At 37.3% G+C, this 18,932-nt stretch overlaps 1 protein-coding gene across 1 annotated transcript in view; it reads right to left on the bottom strand.

Annotated features, from left to right (window-relative positions):
- Window positions 1–18,932, bottom strand: part of ddx11 (DEAD/H (Asp-Glu-Ala-Asp/His) box helicase 11) — a 42,963-nt gene that overhangs the window by 3,209 nt on the left and 20,822 nt on the right. The window contains exons 15-26 of the mRNA XM_088646980.1: window positions 18,374–18,412; window positions 16,957–17,077; window positions 15,122–15,256; window positions 13,414–13,526; window positions 12,771–12,843; window positions 11,693–11,796; window positions 10,914–11,063; window positions 9,951–10,019; window positions 8,192–8,292; window positions 6,748–6,832; window positions 2,655–2,730; window positions 1,655–1,809 (exon numbers count right to left, since the gene is read on the bottom strand). Coding sequence (XP_088503106.1) covers window positions 1,655–1,809; window positions 2,655–2,730; window positions 6,748–6,832; window positions 8,192–8,292; window positions 9,951–10,019; window positions 10,914–11,063; window positions 11,693–11,796; window positions 12,771–12,843; window positions 13,414–13,526; window positions 15,122–15,256; window positions 16,957–17,077; window positions 18,374–18,412 — 1,221 coding nt within the window. The remainder of the gene's footprint in view (window positions 1–1,654; window positions 1,810–2,654; window positions 2,731–6,747; window positions 6,833–8,191; window positions 8,293–9,950; window positions 10,020–10,913; window positions 11,064–11,692; window positions 11,797–12,770; window positions 12,844–13,413; window positions 13,527–15,121; window positions 15,257–16,956; window positions 17,078–18,373; window positions 18,413–18,932) is intronic.

The raw sequence follows: 18,932 nt of genomic DNA, 5'->3' as shown, positions 1-18,932 counted from the left end.
GAGTCTCAGAAGCTGGGCACAAGTTACACAGAAAAGTCTGGTTTGCTCAGGCAGGTCATTACATTAGGTGAAGCAAGATAGCAGCTAAATAAGGCCCATCTCTGGATTCAAGTGTGGGGTGGTTGTCCTCAATGTGGGTGGAGTAATAGTGCAAAAGCAACAGCAGAAACCAACTTATATTTGTTATAATATAAGTGCCAAGTCATAACAACTTATATTTGTTATGACTTGGCAGTAAGAGCGAAACAGCTGCATCTGTTGGACAGGCCGAGGAATCCAAAAGCTTGATCCCAGTGAAAGCAAGAGGAGAAATGAGAGCTGGGGAAGATGCTGTGTGGGCTGGCGGAGATAGCCAAGCAGGATATGCACTGCGAAGGCAGACTGAGTTGGCAGAGCGGGGTTCATGTGCAGCTGGGCTGATCAGACACTGAAGGCTCAGCACAACTAAACAGGGCAGAGCTGGACAGGGAAACTGCTCGGATGGATAGTCGGGGGTTCAGCACACTGCCGCTGGTCCGTGCAGGACAAGGCTGCGCTGAAGTGGCATAAGGAGACAGAGGGCAAAATGGCTGACGGCATGGTATGGAATCAGGACAGACGGACGGGCTGAATCAGGCAGGTAATCCTTCTTTTAGGCTGGCTGTTTGAAGAAAGAAGCTCAATGACTGAGCACTGGACTGCAGGCAGATCAAGGTGTAAATAACAGGTAATCATCTCATTAGTCCAGGATAAGTAAGAGTGGGTGGCTGGGACGACCGGCCCAAACGAGTCCTCATACCAATTTTAAGAATGCCTTATAGAGAAAAAATCAGTTCTAAGGGAATAAAACTGGAGTAAGGAGCAGACATCAAGAAAGTGGGCTGCCCGCATATTGCAACAAAGGTTGGCAAGCAGAAATCCTCAGAGAGCGAGGGTGAAACCCCTTGAGATCATGTATATTGAGGGATAGAAAAGGAGCTCTCTTTCCCCCAGAATCCGTTGTGAGATCAAGCAATCATCCTGGAGGGTGTTGCATGTGAAGATGGGTTACTGTCAACAAATGTAAAGATATCTGTGTTGATTTGCAACTTAAAGAAGGGCTTCAGTGATGAGGGCTCTCCAAGGAGAAGGGTAAATCCTGTTTAGTGTGAAGAAGGCCATTCTCTCTTTAAAGAAAACCTCAAAAGGTGAGGAGTTCATTGGACATTAAGAATAAACCCTTCTGGCAAGAATGCAGACCTGAAACAAAAGCCCGTTATGGTGGCAGCAGCAGCTAGAATAGGCAAACCTAAATTACCCCCTGGTGTTATGGAGCCTCACTGATCCACTTATATAAGTCTAACTGCAAGCCATTTAGAGATGGAACTGCTGAACTCACATGCTTAATGCCTTGATGGAAGGCATGATACACTGCCAAGCAAAGTGACAGTGGGAACCCTGCTGATTTCATTATTACTGTTTCTGCACAAAGAAGGAAAAACATTGAGGGAAAAGAGAAGAAAGATCCACAGCAATGTTCACCATGTGCAAAATTAGAGAAACTATAAAAAGTGGGGTGATACAAGGTCTTATTATGATGCCGAAGATCACAATGAGGTCATGAAAATGTATCTCTGATTAAACTGTGGTACCCCTGTATTTTGTTTCCCACTTCCACCCAGCTTATACCACTCACCTTCCTGATGCTGGCGAAGGCAGGTCCAAAGGTGGGCTGCACCTGGGTGCTGGTCCTGATCCAGTTGGGCAGTTTGGCCATGATGGCCGGCCTGGAGTAGCGCTGGTCCAGAAGCACAATGCTGGCGTAGTCACCACGGTGACGGATAGCCCTTCCTGAGAGGAAGGCAGAGAGAGCATAGATTGGGACAGGGCAGTCAACTTGATCTAGGTCTTAAAAAACATCTTTAAGAAGGCTGAGTTTTCCCACACATTTTCAAGATTAATGTAAATTAAAAAAAAAAACACTAAGTGAGAATTTCATACAGAAACGAAAATGCATGAAGGCTGTTGCTGGTTCACGCATTGATTGGTGTATTGTTTTTTGTTACATTAAAGCCTATAAAACATGCTGTGAATTCTATTACAGGATATACTACTTAAAATATTAATTACCTTTGAGTATTGCAAAACACTACAAAGCAGAAGTGTCTAAACTTACAATTCTGTTAATCTAATATATAGATTATTAGCTATTATACTAAGGTTCTGCTTTCTAACATTCTGTAGTAGTCAGAGCAATACTGATAGATATCTCTTTTAATAAATACCCATTAAACGTGCCAGAGTGCAGCCCTCAAAAACAGGATTTGTGTGTGCATGCTAGACAGTTTTAACTGCTTGCCTTTACTTTCAGAAAACGTAGAGGAGCCAGGCTAATTCACATAGAGGAGCTGTTACTTCTGATGACTTGCTGTATTACTGAACTAAGGACTTCCTGGTCCAAGGGATCTCAGATCGGTCATATTAGATGACATCTCAAAAACATACATTGTGGAAATGTACATTGGGGCCCTTAGAAATGTGAAATTAATGATAAGGGGGAGACAAAATCAGCACTGTCATCCAGTGGATAGACATAATACTGTGTCTGCCAAACAAGTAATCTTTCATCCTTACCTTCCAAACTCCCTTTTAAAAACAAGTAACAAAACTGTTCATCAACACCTCCTTGCTCATACCTATAGACTGATTCACAGCTTTCATGCAGAGATTCTCAATCAGTGCCTTTCCAGGAGTCCTGCCTTTCACCTGTGGCTGCAATGAAGCACAACAGAAGGATATTTATAAACAGCTGTGTAACAACCTCTTTAATTTTGCATCAGAGAGGCCTCCTAATGAATTTATAAACCACTTCTGGTTGTCTTCAAAACAACAAGAAATGAGTAACATCAGCTTTGGGTTTATAGTTTCTGCAAAAACATATTTACTATGTGTTACTCTTTAAAAGTTCAAAAACACCCTGTACAGAGAGGCTGTGAGAGAGAACATCCCTGTTCATAGTTCTCAACTGTAATTCATAGTTCACTTTCAATACAGAACACATTCATCATGATTGGGAAGTTATTTGTCATGGTTATATTAAGCACTGATATGCAGCAATACCATTTGGACCCAGCCACGGTATCCGTGTCTGCCCTGTCTTCTGAAGTCAGTAGCAGTGGTTGCTCTGTTTTCAACATGACAGTCGGTACTTATCGTACCTTTACAGCATATCACCCTAGCCCTACCGAGAGCTGGATTGCTCCTTCTTTCCCTGGTTGGCTTGATTTATTTACTCATTATTTTCTCATTTTCACAAGTTACTTTTTTCTCCAAGCATCCCTCAGGAATAAGACCACTTTGGAATTTGGTTTGGACACCAAAAAAATAACCTCCTGCATATCCATACACCCTTGAGAGCCTCAGCCAAAGTTTGTGTATTTTGCTTTTGGTGTTAAACATTAAAACATTCTCCCTCAGCACTGAGGATGCAGAACCCATTACAACCTCAACAGCACTTGCCTCAACTGCAGGACTTAAACCTAGACTGCCTTGACCAGAGTGTGACCTTCCCCCAGCGTTGACTGTGAGCCACAGATTCATGCCATTTAACTGTTTTAATGTTTAATGTGATGGGTGACAGTTCTCCATTTCCTCCTTTTTATTGGGAAGACTGTATACTATGAAAGATATACGGGTAGCCTGATATTTTATCTTCAGGTACTTGCATATAATATATTAATCTCAATGAATGATTGCTTTTTTCGATTATGCGGAAAGTTTTAAAGTGTAATCCTTAAAACTTAAATACAATTCTAATCGGTGTCATTTGGCAGGCAACACAAAACACCTTTCCAGTTTTACAGCTTTCCTTATACAAGGAGAAGACATCTCATGACCATCGCCCTTATTAAGACAACCTCCCCATCAATTTCTGTAATTATAAGAAAAGACAGTTGTCAGTGTAATCATATGTTATATGCAGGTACCCTACGATTCAGACAACACACACATCCTCCCCAGCTGGCCAGATTTCCTAGTAAATGGAGGACTCATGGAGATGGCATCACATATGACTGACTCATCAACGTCTAGTGCAACAAACAAAAGGAGAAATGTACCATTTCAGTGACCTGGGTCTGACGTCTGATTGAATTTTGAAAGGAAATACATCCTCATAGTCTTAAATTAGACAATGCGATATATTGCAGTCTTGAATCATAGCCACTGGCAACATAATAGGATCATCTGTGTGGAGCTTTATTAAATCTCTGCTAAATATGTATCAGGGTTTTATCTTACAGGTTTCTCGCAGTTGTATCAAGGCCAGGTAGGGCGCTTAGCCAAAAATCAGCCTGGTCAAACAAATGCTATACAAAATACTCAAATACTCTTTTGTAGTAATAAACCACAAGATCATGTGCAAGCCAGCAGCTGCAATGGTACGTAATTGCACAACTCTCAAGCCTCATGCATTGAGACCAGATCTTATTTTATGTATTTGCACCAATCTACAGTAGGTTGATTTAAAAAATAAAATAATAGACGGAAACTTTTGAAATTGTTGTAGAGACTCATGATTCTGTTAATTAACCTATGTGTTATACTGTATATAAAATATATCATCAATACAAATAGTATGTAATAGTATGTAATATGTAAAGTATGACATTTTCAACAAAAATATCTTATGCTTTAGGGTTTTGATGTAGAAAACAAAACACAATTTCCTTCCAGCTGAATCATCAGCTCACAGGCAAACACTGTGTCTCTGCATTGCTTGCTACTTAATTTTCAAAGTGAAAAAATACTTACTACCTCAATGAGAGCAAAATAAAAAGCACCTCAATAGCTGAAAGAACACAATGATGGTTTGATACATACAAAAAAAAGCAAAAATGGCAACATGGTTCAAGGACAGAGCTCTTCTTTGGGCAGTATAATGGGTAGCCTACATCTTTGATTAATTCTATATAATTAAACTAGACGTGGTCAAATGTTTTGTTCATGATGATATTGTATAGTTACAGTACTCAAATAGCTAGTTTGAAAGTTAGTACAGTAATATAGCTGTTCGATAGCTTGTGGTAGGAATGTATATATGGTTCAGGTGGGTAGGTGTGTCAGCAGCGTAGGCTGCAAAGGAACAAGTAATAGGTTTATTCCATGCTGAAAAGAGGAGAGAAAACGCAACATTTCGGTTGTGGTGTGGAGCTTGCACCTGAAGAAGGCTCCAGAATGTATATGTGCAATTTATGCAATATTAAAACTTTTGCAGTGTCCTGAATGCTCATGCAGATCAATTAACAAAATTAATGAAAATATTATGCCAAAATAAATGAAAAAAAGCAGATTGTAATTTAAAGCTTACCAAAATATTCACAAGAATAATAAATTTATGTTTTTCAGTTGTGTCATTTATTATTTGTCTTATTACTGTACGTGTTTTTAATTTAAATTTTAACATTAATAGTTCACTGTTTTGGTTGTCTGGCTGGCAAGCCACCTTGTACCCTATCCTTTCAGTATAGTCTCTGGGGTGCACAACCCAGGAACAAGCAGCTTTCTAATAATGGATAAATGGATGGATAGATAGCTCACAACTTTGAAACTATAAGATAAGTAATGTAATGAACACCAAATTATTTTTCTTTTTTACAAGTATCTTGGTACTGGTAACCATGAAAGAAACTGCTTAATCACAGCAAAATGTACTTTGCTAAAAGCAAAACAAAGTAATTATGCAAACATCAGGAACGGTTAATGCGTAGAAGAATTACAAGCATTCAGTTTATAATTCAAAACTGGGTCTCAGTTTTTGCTAGCGCAGTATAAGTATTAATATACAGTATAACACAGCAAACGTGTGGTGTTTAATTCTGTAATATAAACACTGTTGAAACTGCATTAAAATACAGAAAGGCTGAAGGGCTTCTGAGGAGCTCAAATAGGAAGGATACTGACTTGTTTCACAAGTTATAACTGTAGCCCAGGCATAACTGGTTCAAGCCTGGACCTCACTATATCAATGACTGATCAGGTTCTCCCATAATTGGCGCACAATTGGTCAAGAGTCACTGGGGTCAGGGGGCCTTGAGTTGGTTATATTTCCATAGTTTACAGCTCAACAGCCACTTGGGGACGCTCCCAGGTGCCTGTGAGCTTGCAGTGACAATAGCAAGAAACAAACAACTTTTGTGACACTAGTTCTCCTGTAAGGTATCGTGGAGCTCACAGTTTGTCAATGAATGGCTCGCACAGGTGGGTGTATTGGAGGCATGTGAACCAGTGCCCTCATTCTCCACACAGGAGTTATAGTGTTAAGCTATTGTAACAGATTTTAGAGGCATTATAAGAGAAATGACATCACTCCCCTAGAAACAGAGTGTAGAATTCCCCTGTGTTAGAAGACCCTGTCTCTAGAGTAGCAATCTCATTGCTATCCATGGCATTGGCACTGTATACACTCTGAGCCCAAAAGCAGCCGAGATTGAATCCTACAGCTCTTACATTGGTGCCATGACTCTATCTGTTTCATTAAGATATTTAACAAGTGGAAATACTAAATTATGCGGGTATAAAATAAAAAACAACACAATTACAAAAGTATATATTACATCTAGGAACAGTCAGGCAAAAAACAAAGTTTACAAAGCTGAAAAAAGATCAACTGCAACTTATCTTCTGTCAAACAGAATTTTAATTTTCATCTTCTGCTGGTAGATCAAGTCGATAATGGAGGGTGAGTATTCTAAAAGCGTTAGTAACCGTTTTGTTTAGAAACCATCTCACCATGTTTTTGTCCAAATAGTCCATCTTTTCCTGAAGTTCTGGAGACTTGATATTGGGGTATGGCATTCCTACCATTACAACACACCTGATCAGAGAAACAGGAACAAGACTGAAAGCTCATTTTCAAACATAAAGGCATTAGCAAATACAAGCAACCAAATACAAAATGTGCAGAGAATACTACATCTACCCCTAAAAACACCTGTATGCCATTAAAGCCCGTTTTCAAATGGCATACTCAGTCCTGTCACTTGTAACCTGCTGTCCTAAAAGAAGACTGTTAAAAGTTAACTCTCAGTATTGATTTAAATTCATTCAAAACAGCTCTAGTGTATCTCCTGGCATAGCCTTTACTGCAAATGAAAATAATGCTAAACGTGCTGGCTATGTCCAATTTGATTTAATAATCAAGCCTGAAAAATTAAGATCTGCCTAGTTTTAGAACAGCAGGTCACATTTTCTAATGGTATACAAGTTTTTAGAATAAAATAAACTTTTTTAAAACTACCCTTCAGAAACAGAATGTTACAATTCCTATTCCTTGCCACAGGATGAGGTGTTCAAATAAAAATCATCATCAATTTCACGTTCAGGATCCATAAATAAAAGATGAACTTTTTTAAAAAAAATTAAAATGCAGGAACATTTAGTTTTGTGCTGCTTCATTTAAAGCTCAGTCATCTCAAATGTGAAAAGATAAGAACACAGAACTAGCAGTTCACTGTCTCCAGGGTGATTCTGGCTGCACTTGGATGTTCGAAGCACGAGTCTCATTCTGACTTCAGTGCTAATTCAGCATTACGTTTTCTCTGCTGATCTGGAAAATTGTCTTTCCTCTCGTAAACCCTGACTGCGCACAATTTCCGATTTCCTAATCCAGATGGAGCAACCTCAGACAAGAGCTTCTTCAGCACTCTAGAAAGGTCTCTGTTTCTTTCGTAATAAGACAAGATGTTTTTTTTAAATAAACACAGATCATGCATGCTCTGGGAGAGTAAGAATTTAAAAGTCCTTTTCTTTTTCATCTTTCAAAAAGCATACACCACAGATATCGCAAATCCCTCTAAGGCAATACTTGAAGGATAAACATCTCTTCTTTATAAACTGCTGTGCAGCAAACACGAAGATTTACTGTGCAGCAAACACAAGGATTTATTTTCCCCAGATACAAAGTAAAATGCCTCAACTGAAGTCAAACCAGATTAGATTGAATATAAACCTTCTAAAGAAAAATATCTAGCTGTTAAACAATGTTTAATATGTATACTGTAGAAATGCACATATCGACAAAAATGCCGTTCCTACTTCAAAATTCTTCTTCAATTAATAGGTACAATATTATTATTTGGAAAATACAGGTGCTGTATATCCAAACCTGGCCATTCTGAAAATACATCAATATTTTTTAAAGAAAAACAGTTTCAAATCAGAAGTGAGCACTAACCTGCCGAGATCATCTGAAAAGTTAATCCCCTCGCTCATCTTCCCCCCCACGACAGACAGAAGCAGGGCTCCCGACAGGGGTCCTTCAGCTTGGCTGCAGCGCTGGAAGAGGAAGCAAGCTATAGGTCACAAGCAGAAGTATGCCACCTATATTGTGCAAGGAAAAATACAAAGTGGTGTGAAACCTACTGTCTTTCATCAAATAGTATAAAATAACAGGCATTCATTTCAAGTCAGAACCAGATCCAGACATTAGAATGTATTCACAGAAATGACAAAACAAACCTTTCATACAATTACACTTTCTCACAGTTCAGATTGTGAAGAAACTGTAATGATACTGAAAAGACAGTGATATTCAGAGAGCACTCCTGTGAGGCCTGAGAATCCCAGAGATGGAGGCACATTTTAAAAACGCTCTGCGAACAGGTGGCAAAGAAAAATGAAAACTGCAACAACGGACAGAAGTAGACTACGGCACATGGGAAAAGTTGTAGCCTGCAGCTACAGGAGAGAAAATAATTGAATATTTTGGGAGGGAATAAAAATAATACAACTACGTTAAATGAAAAAACAATGAATAATTTATATTCAGTGATACAGCTCTTTTCATAATATATTATTATTTATTATCCATTATGTAGGATAATATATTATATTTCTGTAGTTACTGCACATTTTAGTACATACAGTTGTATAGTTTGTTTTCAAATATTTTCTATATTCAAAATCCTTTACTTCCAAATATGCAGAAGGACAGAAAATATGGTTCATTCCCAAGTATTGATAGTATAAAATTAATTTTCACTTTGGTTTACTGAACAAAAATTCATTTTGGATTTTCAATTTAGCCAACCATAGGATAAGGAACATTTAGGGAGGAAAATATCACAACAGAATAAGTGCAAAAGCAGACAATAACTGTTCAGATAGGAAAGGCTGGGAACAAAAATGAAAGTAGTCACAGGACAGGAATAAAAAAGGAATAGTTTTATTCCAATTTCACTCTCTTATACAAGTACTGCCGGATTAAAGCACACAGAGAACATGTGTGCAAGCAAGCATAATACCAGGAACACAGTAAAGCAAACACAAGGATGAAGCATTCACTGGCCTTATGGTATGAACATGCAGTGTTATAGATACATTCCACTACATTTGCAGGGTTTTTTCTTTAATCTACAACAATAAAGGAAACACATATTACTGACAAAGTCTTGGACTTGGAAGCCATATACCACTACTTGTACGAGGGTGTTCAGATTATAATTTTAATATTTGTTAAATAAGAATTCTAATTCATTTAGAACTTGCTTTTCTCATAATAATGGATGCTTGTTTAGTATTGTGAGGACACTACAAAAAACAACACTGTAATATGTCAAACTCAGTATATTCAATTATTCATTGAAATATTTCTAAATACATGAAATACTAATTTATAATGCAACACAATAAAAAATGAAATCACTTAGTAATGTTTTCCGTACATGCTAAGAAAAAGGAAAAAATATGTAAAATGATGAAAAAAAGATTAAGTAAATATTTTACCAATAATACCAGTCCTAGTTAGGTACTAAGCAGGTCAGGAAAAATGTTTTCAATGTCACATTGTGAAACAGGTCACTGCTTTCAGAGAGCTTAGCTTGATGTACAGTACACTTACTACGATATACAGTACGCTCAGTATAGTATAGTATATGCATATAGCTCAGTTAAACGAAGTTACAGTGCCTATGAATACTGTCTTCAAAACACACCTGGATGCACCTGGAGTATTCAGACAGCACATGCTCCACCTGACTGGCTTTCTTAGGTTCCTGGAAAATCTGAAAAAGAAAGAAAACACTCCTAACAATCTCATCTGATACCAGTTACCGATATCACCACAAACCCCTAAATCTACAAAAAATCTCCCAAGTAAAATGGGCCAACAGAGGACAGAAGACTGCTGCTGTGTTTCTTCTGATGTTGAGTTACTCTTTTTGATAAACGCAATTTATCAAACTCTGTAATTGGCTTTTTATCTTTTATTTAAGTTAAACTGAACAGTTTTAAAAGGTAGTACAAAGATAAGAACATATGTTCAATCTTATTTCGCTCAGGTTTACTGAAAGAGCAGTTTGCCGAGAAGTAAGGCAGAATCATCTCTCTAGGCCATTTTCAACCATGACTTTTCTTTACAAGTCTGTGTCAGTTTCGCTTTCACATCTTTCCCAAAACAAGAGAGAAGCTTATCTATTGCAGAGACACTGTGCAACGCTCTTTTCTTCATCTGATGGAAACAATGATTTACCTCTGGCAAATGATGAAAGAAACTGATAATCACATCATGCAAATTCATTTCATTAACTTCTTTTGCTGAAAAAAGTTTATTTACCATTTAACTGAATTTGAGAAGAAAAAAAATGTACAATTTTACACATTCCACATCAAATGAATGCTTTAGAGGTGGCACAGTGGTGCCATCTGTGTGGAGTTTGCATGTTCTTCTCGTGTTCATGTTGGATTTCCTCTTGATGCCCCCATTTGCTCCCACAATGCAAAGACATACTGGCAGGTTAAATGGCTTTTGTATGTGCATGGTCCTGGACTGAGTACGTGCATGTTTGTGTCTGTGTGTGCCCTGTGATGGACCAGCACCTAGGCCACCTGTGACCATGAACTGGATAACCAGTTACTGAAAGCGATGGTGATGGTGACGAATGTGCTGGTGTTCTTACCCTCTTCTTGGCTGACAGACGTTCAAGAAGGCCGGTCTTCTCCCAGTGGGAGTATACACACCTCTCGTACTCATAGGAAGGGAAGAAGCAGATCACACCCCCAGGCACCACATTGCACAAGTTGGAGAGGACTCGCCCAGTCTCGTCCATCTGCGGGACAGGGAATCGTATGAGAGAAAAACAGTTTTATCATTTTTACAAGGCAATCACAAATTATTTCTCTACAATTCAGGACCTTTCAATTAGTTTACTTTTTCTATAAAACATTTTTACGAGTGCACATTAGAAATATCCTCCTAAAATAGAGATTGGCAATAGAACCCTTTTGAAAAAAGAATGTAATGGATTCTACAGAAGTCAACACTACAGTGTATCAAGAAAATGTGTGTGGAAGAAAATATTAACAAGATTCACAGCTCTAGCAGGCTTCAGTAATGTGTGTTTTGCAAGGTATTGTCTTTTATTCGTTTTTGTCTGCGAGACTAAATTTTTTAAATAGAAAGATTAGAAAGATACCATTTAAAAGACTTTACTCACATGCTATCAAAGGGCATTAACGGGTAAATTGATTCATGAGTTAAAATGCTGAAGAGAACTTCAATTTCATCTTTAAAATAACTTTTTCACTGTAGCATTTACATGACTAAGGACAAAAGGGAAAAATATACTCTGTAAAATAACTGGCTTTACTGCATTTTGCCTCACACATACAGTAGACTCCTAAATTGGCAAAGTATCTAGGAATAATCCAAGCCCGAATATATCATTAAGAAACCCACCATGTGTGACTTTTCTCGGTTCTGAAAGGTAAACTCCAGCTCCTGTCCTGAAGGTCCTTTGCACAGAATTAAAGGTAAGATATTCTGGGGAGGAATCACATGACCTGCAATTTAGAGAATGACATAAGCTATCACCAATTTGGAGGAGAAATGATATATTTTAAAACACTAGCGCTTTAAAAAGCTTTTTTTTGTATATTTTACACAAAATCAGCTCACATTGATACAACCTTGTCATGTTCTAGTAATTTTGCCTGTCATTTTTCAAAGGAAGACAAGATCTTGAACTTACAGTATAAGCTATTAGTCTGAGGTACTACCTATCAAGATGTCAGATCGTATTTCTACATCATTAGTGTGTACTCAATGGCACTTCCTGTCTGCCTGAAATGCCTGTTTAAAGTAGGGTGACAATATTTCTTCATAAGTTAAAAACTGGATTTTACATTTTACAGGGACGTCTTGAAGTTTTTTTTTGTCCATTCAGATGCAGAAACCTCAGTATTTCCACTCCTAAAAAACGTGACAAATCCCCACTTAGTTCAGAAAAGTAGGTTTTTAAAAAAGTTATACATAGAAAAGACTGCTAATGTGAGACTGTTCCAGAAAAATGGGACCTGTAGCCACCCAAACTTAAAGGAACCTCAACTGTACATCCTTTTGTGCAACAGATTAGTGATGCCAGACTGCAGCAAGTTTAAAATCTGGTTACTTAAAAAGGTGTAGTATTACACAAGGAAGCTATTTTATAGAACCCCACTACCTACTCTAGAAGCAGCACAATTTGAAAATCTGAAGTCGAGCACTGGGAGCAGGGGCACACTACCAGTGCTGGTAAGCGTCACAGCACGGCATACAGTATTTTTTAAAGATACTGTATCAAGAGCACCAGTTTATGATCCCCCGAGCACTGAACAAATTACTAACATGGTGTATGAAACCGTACACTAAGTTATTATAAGCACATTTCTGCTTGCTTTTTCATATGGTAGTTATCTTCTACACCATTTTAGACAGTAAAATCAACAAATACTTGCAGGAGAATTGCTCTCAACATCAGCTCCCTCTCTAAACTCACCACAAGAGAATTCCATAATGCGTTCTGGTCTCACGCCAGCGGAGAGCAACAGCTGCTCCTTAAAGTCTGACACCTACAAAAGTCAAACAAATTAAATTATTTTACTAGGGCTTTGCTCCTTAATTTAGCTTCAGCCGTACCAGGCTGAAAGAAAAATACCATTATAGACTCAGGTATAAAATCTCAGCTTAAATCAGCCCTGTTTTATATCTGTAATCTACTGATTCCTTATGTCCTTATTGCATTTAAACCGACAACTTTCACCACCCTGTTTATTTTCAAGCAGTCTTCCCACAAACATCACAACCTTGTTTCATTTTCTAGTCCAAAACAGTCTGGATGCAATAAAGGCATGTCTGAATTAGTCTTTTTAATTTTGTTTTAGACCATTCAGATATAACCACTTTCCTTAACAAGTGCTTCTGAACTGAAAAATACTGAGGACCTTGTATTATTCATTTTTTCCAAGCTTGTGGTTTTCTTCTTGTCAAGAAAGCTTCAAAAACTTAAATTTGTTTAAACTTTAAATTGACTTAAAATGTGTTCTAGTAAGCACTTTCTTTTTTAGCTTTTTACCAATTTACTAACAGCCCAATAACTATTTCTTGCTCCGAGAAGAAGGCCAGTAAACACTAAAGCTTACTGGCTGCATGGTGCCTCCCGCAACGATGACAGCTCTGCAGTCTCTCAGTACTGCAGCGAAGTGGATGGCAGGGTTCAGCAGGAGGAACTTCACACTGCTCTGTGCCAGCACACCTTCAACAACACGGAACCTCTCAACGCTCAATGGTCACAGGCCACTAAAAGAGCTCAAAGAAGTTCTAAATTACAGATGAAGCTGCACAAACATACTGTATGCAGGGGAATGTTTTCAGCGTTCCAGTTAACTCTAAAAAAAAAATGGGGGGCCAGCAGATAATGCAATGGTTCTGAAGCTTTGTAATCACTAACTTTAAACATTACCTGGCTCCCACAATTTTAGCACAAATTTTGTTTCCTCAATTCAGGATAATCAAGCCAATCAAGACTTCACCTTCGATTGAAGGTTGCCATAAGTATCAAGTGATAAATCAAATTCAATAACTCTTCCTGGTAAAAGTTGCAGGATTCCACAAAAGAAAGAGGATTTCCTTGGAGAAAGAACCCAACTTCTGCATTAGCTTATATGCACCCACAACAAAGTCATATAAAGTCAAGTCGAACTATTGGCCAGTAAGTGACAAAAAGTTGGAACACTTACTCATTAAATGTATTGGAATTAAAATGACTTTCCTATAACAAACTAAGCCCACCCTCAACATAACCTTTAGAAGTGTTCTGATTTTAAGGTATTCAGTCAAAATTCCACAGATGGCAGCTTTGCTCCATTGGCTCCTCAGTCAAGAACAGACACCAAATGTCTGAACCTGTGGTTCCTCTTGTACCGAGAATGATTACTATTGTAGCTCAACTATGGTTAAACAACAAAGCAAGGATTTTAAATTTGAATAGAACTATACATTTAAAAGCAAAACAGGTAAAGATGCTGGTTATGTTAGATTTGAAAACATTGAAATGACAAAAATAAAGCAAAAACACATTGCAAATAAAAATGACAAGAGAAGTTGACCCTCAAAAGCATTATACTATATTCTAATGTTATTTATTAAGATATTCTAATAGAAAATACTACTCTCTCCAATTTCCCATCAGATGTCTTTATATATAAAAATGCAGATATTGTTATGCTGCAATGTACACAGCAGGAATGAGTCACAGAAAATTAGAAAAAGGATGTGGACTATGACCCAGTTTCCTTATATATTAAGTGTTTTTTAAGAAACAAGAACATAAACAGAACTTCCCACAGGGTGTCAGTGAAATAGTTGAAAGGAACGTGGACTCTCGATAAGTGTCACATTCACAAAAAGAAATTAGTAAACAAAAGGTTCTGTTACTAGACAAATATGTAAATATTTTTAAATTCGTAAATATATGTAAATTTAAAATTTGTGCATTTCACAGTAATCACAGCAAGAAAGTGTACAACTAGCAAAGATAGTATTACCACATTGCCTCCTTAGACAACACAGACTGTGTTAATCTAATTAAACACACTAGTAGGTGTTCAGTTGCATCTGTGCAAAAAGGGTTTTAACTATGTTGGGGAATGTGTACTTTTTTTCAGTCTTCATTACTGAACATGCCCTTCCTATCAGTTCCTATCTCTGTGTACTCAAATACCAGCATTGCAGTAAACATCTATAGCGGAGTATTTCAAACTCTTGGATTTCATATCAAACTCCTGGATTGGATTCCCTTTAATGCCGTATTACTTTAACTAGCAGTCAGCAGTCTTGATCCTGACGCACCTTGTTTGTGTATCACAACCCTTCCATCTTTGTTGGCATTGGTCAAAGCAAATAGGAATCCCTCTAATTGCATCATGGGAGAAGTCATGATTGGCTGCCCGTTATCTGCCACGCTGTTCTCATCTGGTACTGGTGCTGCAAAACATTAAATAAAAAAATAAGGGTGCTAAGGTGTCTTTCAGTGTTATCCTGGCTAAAGGGAAAGCAGTGCTTGTGTGACAATATACTGGAGAGATTACAATATTGCTAGATCAGTCACAGGTTTTTAAAAAAACTGCCAAAGGCACTCTTTCGTAAAAACAGTTTTGAAAAGGAAAGCAGTTTCCTCCTATCTTGCTGACCTACTTTTGCATTAGTTCTGCACTGTGGTTGGTTATCCTAATTAGGCTGTGTCAGAGCTTTCTTTCCATGCTGACATATAAAAAACTTAAATAGAATGACTAAAATAAAAAACACAACAAATGCCCATCAAAATCAACCTGTTGAAATCTAAGGAGCCAATTCCAAAAATCTGAAGTGACAAAAGCATCTCTTCATAAACACTCTCTTCAGGAAGTAAAAAAACAACTCACAAGACTTACACTACCCGTATAACACTTAATATGGTTTTTCAACTCCTGTGCTACTCAACATACAATTACATCATCCTATTAGGGCTACCAGTTAAAATCGTAATGGGATCCACAGAAGTACACTACTTGGTAATAGAATTCTAAAATATCTGGACTCGCATGAACTCCACCAGATTAAAATGAACAAATTCAAGGCAAAATCCTAGCAACTACAGATCCATCCAGAAACAATCTGAATGACTTTGCTATTATATGATATGAAACCTCAATCCTTATTTTTTTTCTCTTTCCCTCTTTTTTATCTTGATAACATTATTTGTTATTTATCTTAATACCAATAACTGATACTGTCAACTAAAAATTTGACTGGTAAGAAAGACTGTGCTTGATCTTCCTAGTAGGTACAGAGTGGGGAAAATGTAATGCTTTCTATCGAGTAAAAAGTTTACCCAAAGTTTGAACACACACAACAAGAACCTTTGCCCCCATAAAGCCTATTGCCCATCTCCATCTAACAACCAAGTTACAACTGACATACTTTCTACCATTGGAATTATTTAGAAGAAAAGAATGTGCTATAACTCAAAGAGCAAACATATTTGTTGCACAGGAAAACACCAAATCATGTCGTAACTTGCTTCTTTCAGCACTTCGCAGTGCTTTACAGGGGCAACCAAGGAAATTTGCTAACAAAACTTTCTAACCTGAGAACTTTTTCTAAATAACCAAAAAGACTGTCTCTTTTGTTGTATACAATAAGGATAAAGAGCTTTTCATAGAATTGTCTAAGTAATTAATAATTCTCACTTTTCTCTTAAATGTACTTTTTTAAAACATTCTTATAATCTTTTATTAGAAAGAAATTATAATATGTCGAGACTCATAACATGATGTGGACTGAAAACTGTATTTTCTCAGAATTTTAAAACATTTAAGGATTCGGGTAAACTTTGACATGTGTGTATGGAAGATGTTTAAACAGACAAATATCGGCACAGAATCCAGTTTTGTCACTTCCCTAACTGAATAAGAAACAAGCTCATTAAAGAAATGTCAAGTAAGTTTTATTTACTAGAAGACTCTTAGCTGGAGAAAGTACATGTTTTCCAAGGTAGCCCATCTGACAGCACTGAAGCAAATACTTAATTAGGCACTGCAGTATCACAGAAATGAATGAGGACAAAATTCAAAGAGGAAGATTTTCATGCTTATTCATTAACAGAAGCCTTGCAAAGCAGTGCACATTGTGATTATCTGACTGACCTGTGTGTCTCTGGCCCTTCGGCAGGGTCTGCAAAAATCCCTCCAGGCCTTCTGTCTTACAGTTCTCCTTGTTAGATAAGTTCAACCCAGAACCTTGATACTTTTCCACAAAGCCAAACAGCTGAAGTAAAAAAAGCAAATGTTGTGAATTTTTATTCATATTGCAATGTGTTATGACTTACAGCATTTTGTCCAAGAATGAGAAAATAATTCAATGACTAGTCTAGAATGCAATGCAGGGCAGATATTGCGCAAAATAACAAATTTGATCTGATATCATCTTTACACAGAAACAGAACGAAACTAAAAAAAATAAGTTATAAGAATTCCCCACAGACATGGAAGTGTTTTCATATTCACTTCATATTCATATTTCATTTCACTTGTCAAACAAATCTGCATAGAAACGTCCAATTTTAGCTCCATATCAAAAATAAATGCTTATTTGCAGTGTTTCATTAATAAAACACCTAAATACTGTGCTGTTGGCAGCAGTGTTGAATAATGATTAAGGCTCTGATCTCATAGTGCAAAATCCCTGAACAAGGAACTTCACTCAAGATTCCTTCAGGAATGTCCAGCATAATACAGTAAATGGGCGTACGTTGCTTTGAATAAAAGCACATTTACACATTCTTAGGCTTAGCTTTGTGAAATTAGCTGCTTTATAATTATTTTTCTTTAAATTTAAAAAAGGCTTTGTGAAATTCCACAAGACCCTACAAAAGCATGAACTTCCACTGTCAAAAACCAACTGTGACCAGGATTCCCGTAAGCAGTGATGCACAAAAGACAGAGTGCTGCGAGTTTCAAGGTTAGGATTATTCAGCCAGATGTCAGTGAGAGATGTGCCAATCCTCCGATTGGCACTCATCCTCCTGTTAGCCGACGTGGAGCTTGCAGCAGTTCAGGAAGAGAAAATGGCTCAAATGTCTACCCTCTCTGTGCAGGGGGGGAGGAGGAAGGAAAGGAATGGCAAATTCCACATTGGGTGGGAAGAAAATAAAAAATACAAAAAACCTGTTAAAGTGTCGGGACTGATATTATTTATATAGATGGCTTTTACAGTATATTAAGATCAATACAAAAATATAAATATTTAAACATTAATGCAAATACTGAAGACCCATTATCTAAATCCGGTGAAGAGCTCTCTGTATAATAATAATACAGAAATCAGTCTTAATTAACTCTCTATCAAGTTCACCCACAAAACTGCAGGACTGTGAAGGTTAAGTGAAAGCAGATGATTTACAGATGAAGGGTAAAAAAGGCCGACCCGTACAGGACAATACTAAATGGAATTGTCAATCCAATTTCCTTATTTTCCCTTTTGGAAAAAAGAAATATGCTTAGATGCTTTTGGAACAAGAGGCACTGATGATTTCCAGCTGTAACTTAGATCTAAAGCACTCACCTTTCTACTGATCATGCTTTTTTCATAGTATCGACGCACCTATCAAGATGATAAAGAGAAGACAATGACAAATGCAATTCATTAAACACCAATGTAGTTTTATTCCTTTATAAACTGTTCTGTTTTCACATATTTCCTCTCCAATAATCTATAATGCTTCTTCATAAACTCATTACCCTTTCCATCACTCTTTTTCAGGTCCCATCATTTTCCTTTCCATCACTTAGTTACAGAAGCAGAACCTTTTTTCTTTAATCCCCAAGACACATCTATGTTTACACAGAATGAAAGTACCGCAATATATACAGAAACACATTAGAAATGCCACATAATATTTCACCGCATTATGAATTATGCACCTCTAACTGAAGAACCTGGTTGAACACTGTATTATGAACAGTTATGATTAACCACGTTTGAGTTCCCAGGCTCTTTATGCCACTACCCATTAACTCGAAAGTATGAAGTTTAAAAAAATGTGAAGTCAAATCCACAGTAGGAACCATGCTGTGAACTTTCAAGTGGAATAGCATTCATTTAATATTCCCATGACATTCAA

Source organism: Lepisosteus platostomus, chromosome 9 (assembly GCF_059453375.1).
Source record: "Lepisosteus platostomus isolate fLepPlt1 chromosome 9, fLepPlt1.hap1, whole genome shotgun sequence".
Taxonomy (NCBI): Eukaryota; Metazoa; Chordata; class Actinopteri; order Semionotiformes; family Lepisosteidae; genus Lepisosteus; species Lepisosteus platostomus.
This window is presented reverse-complemented; position numbering and strand designations above follow the sequence as displayed.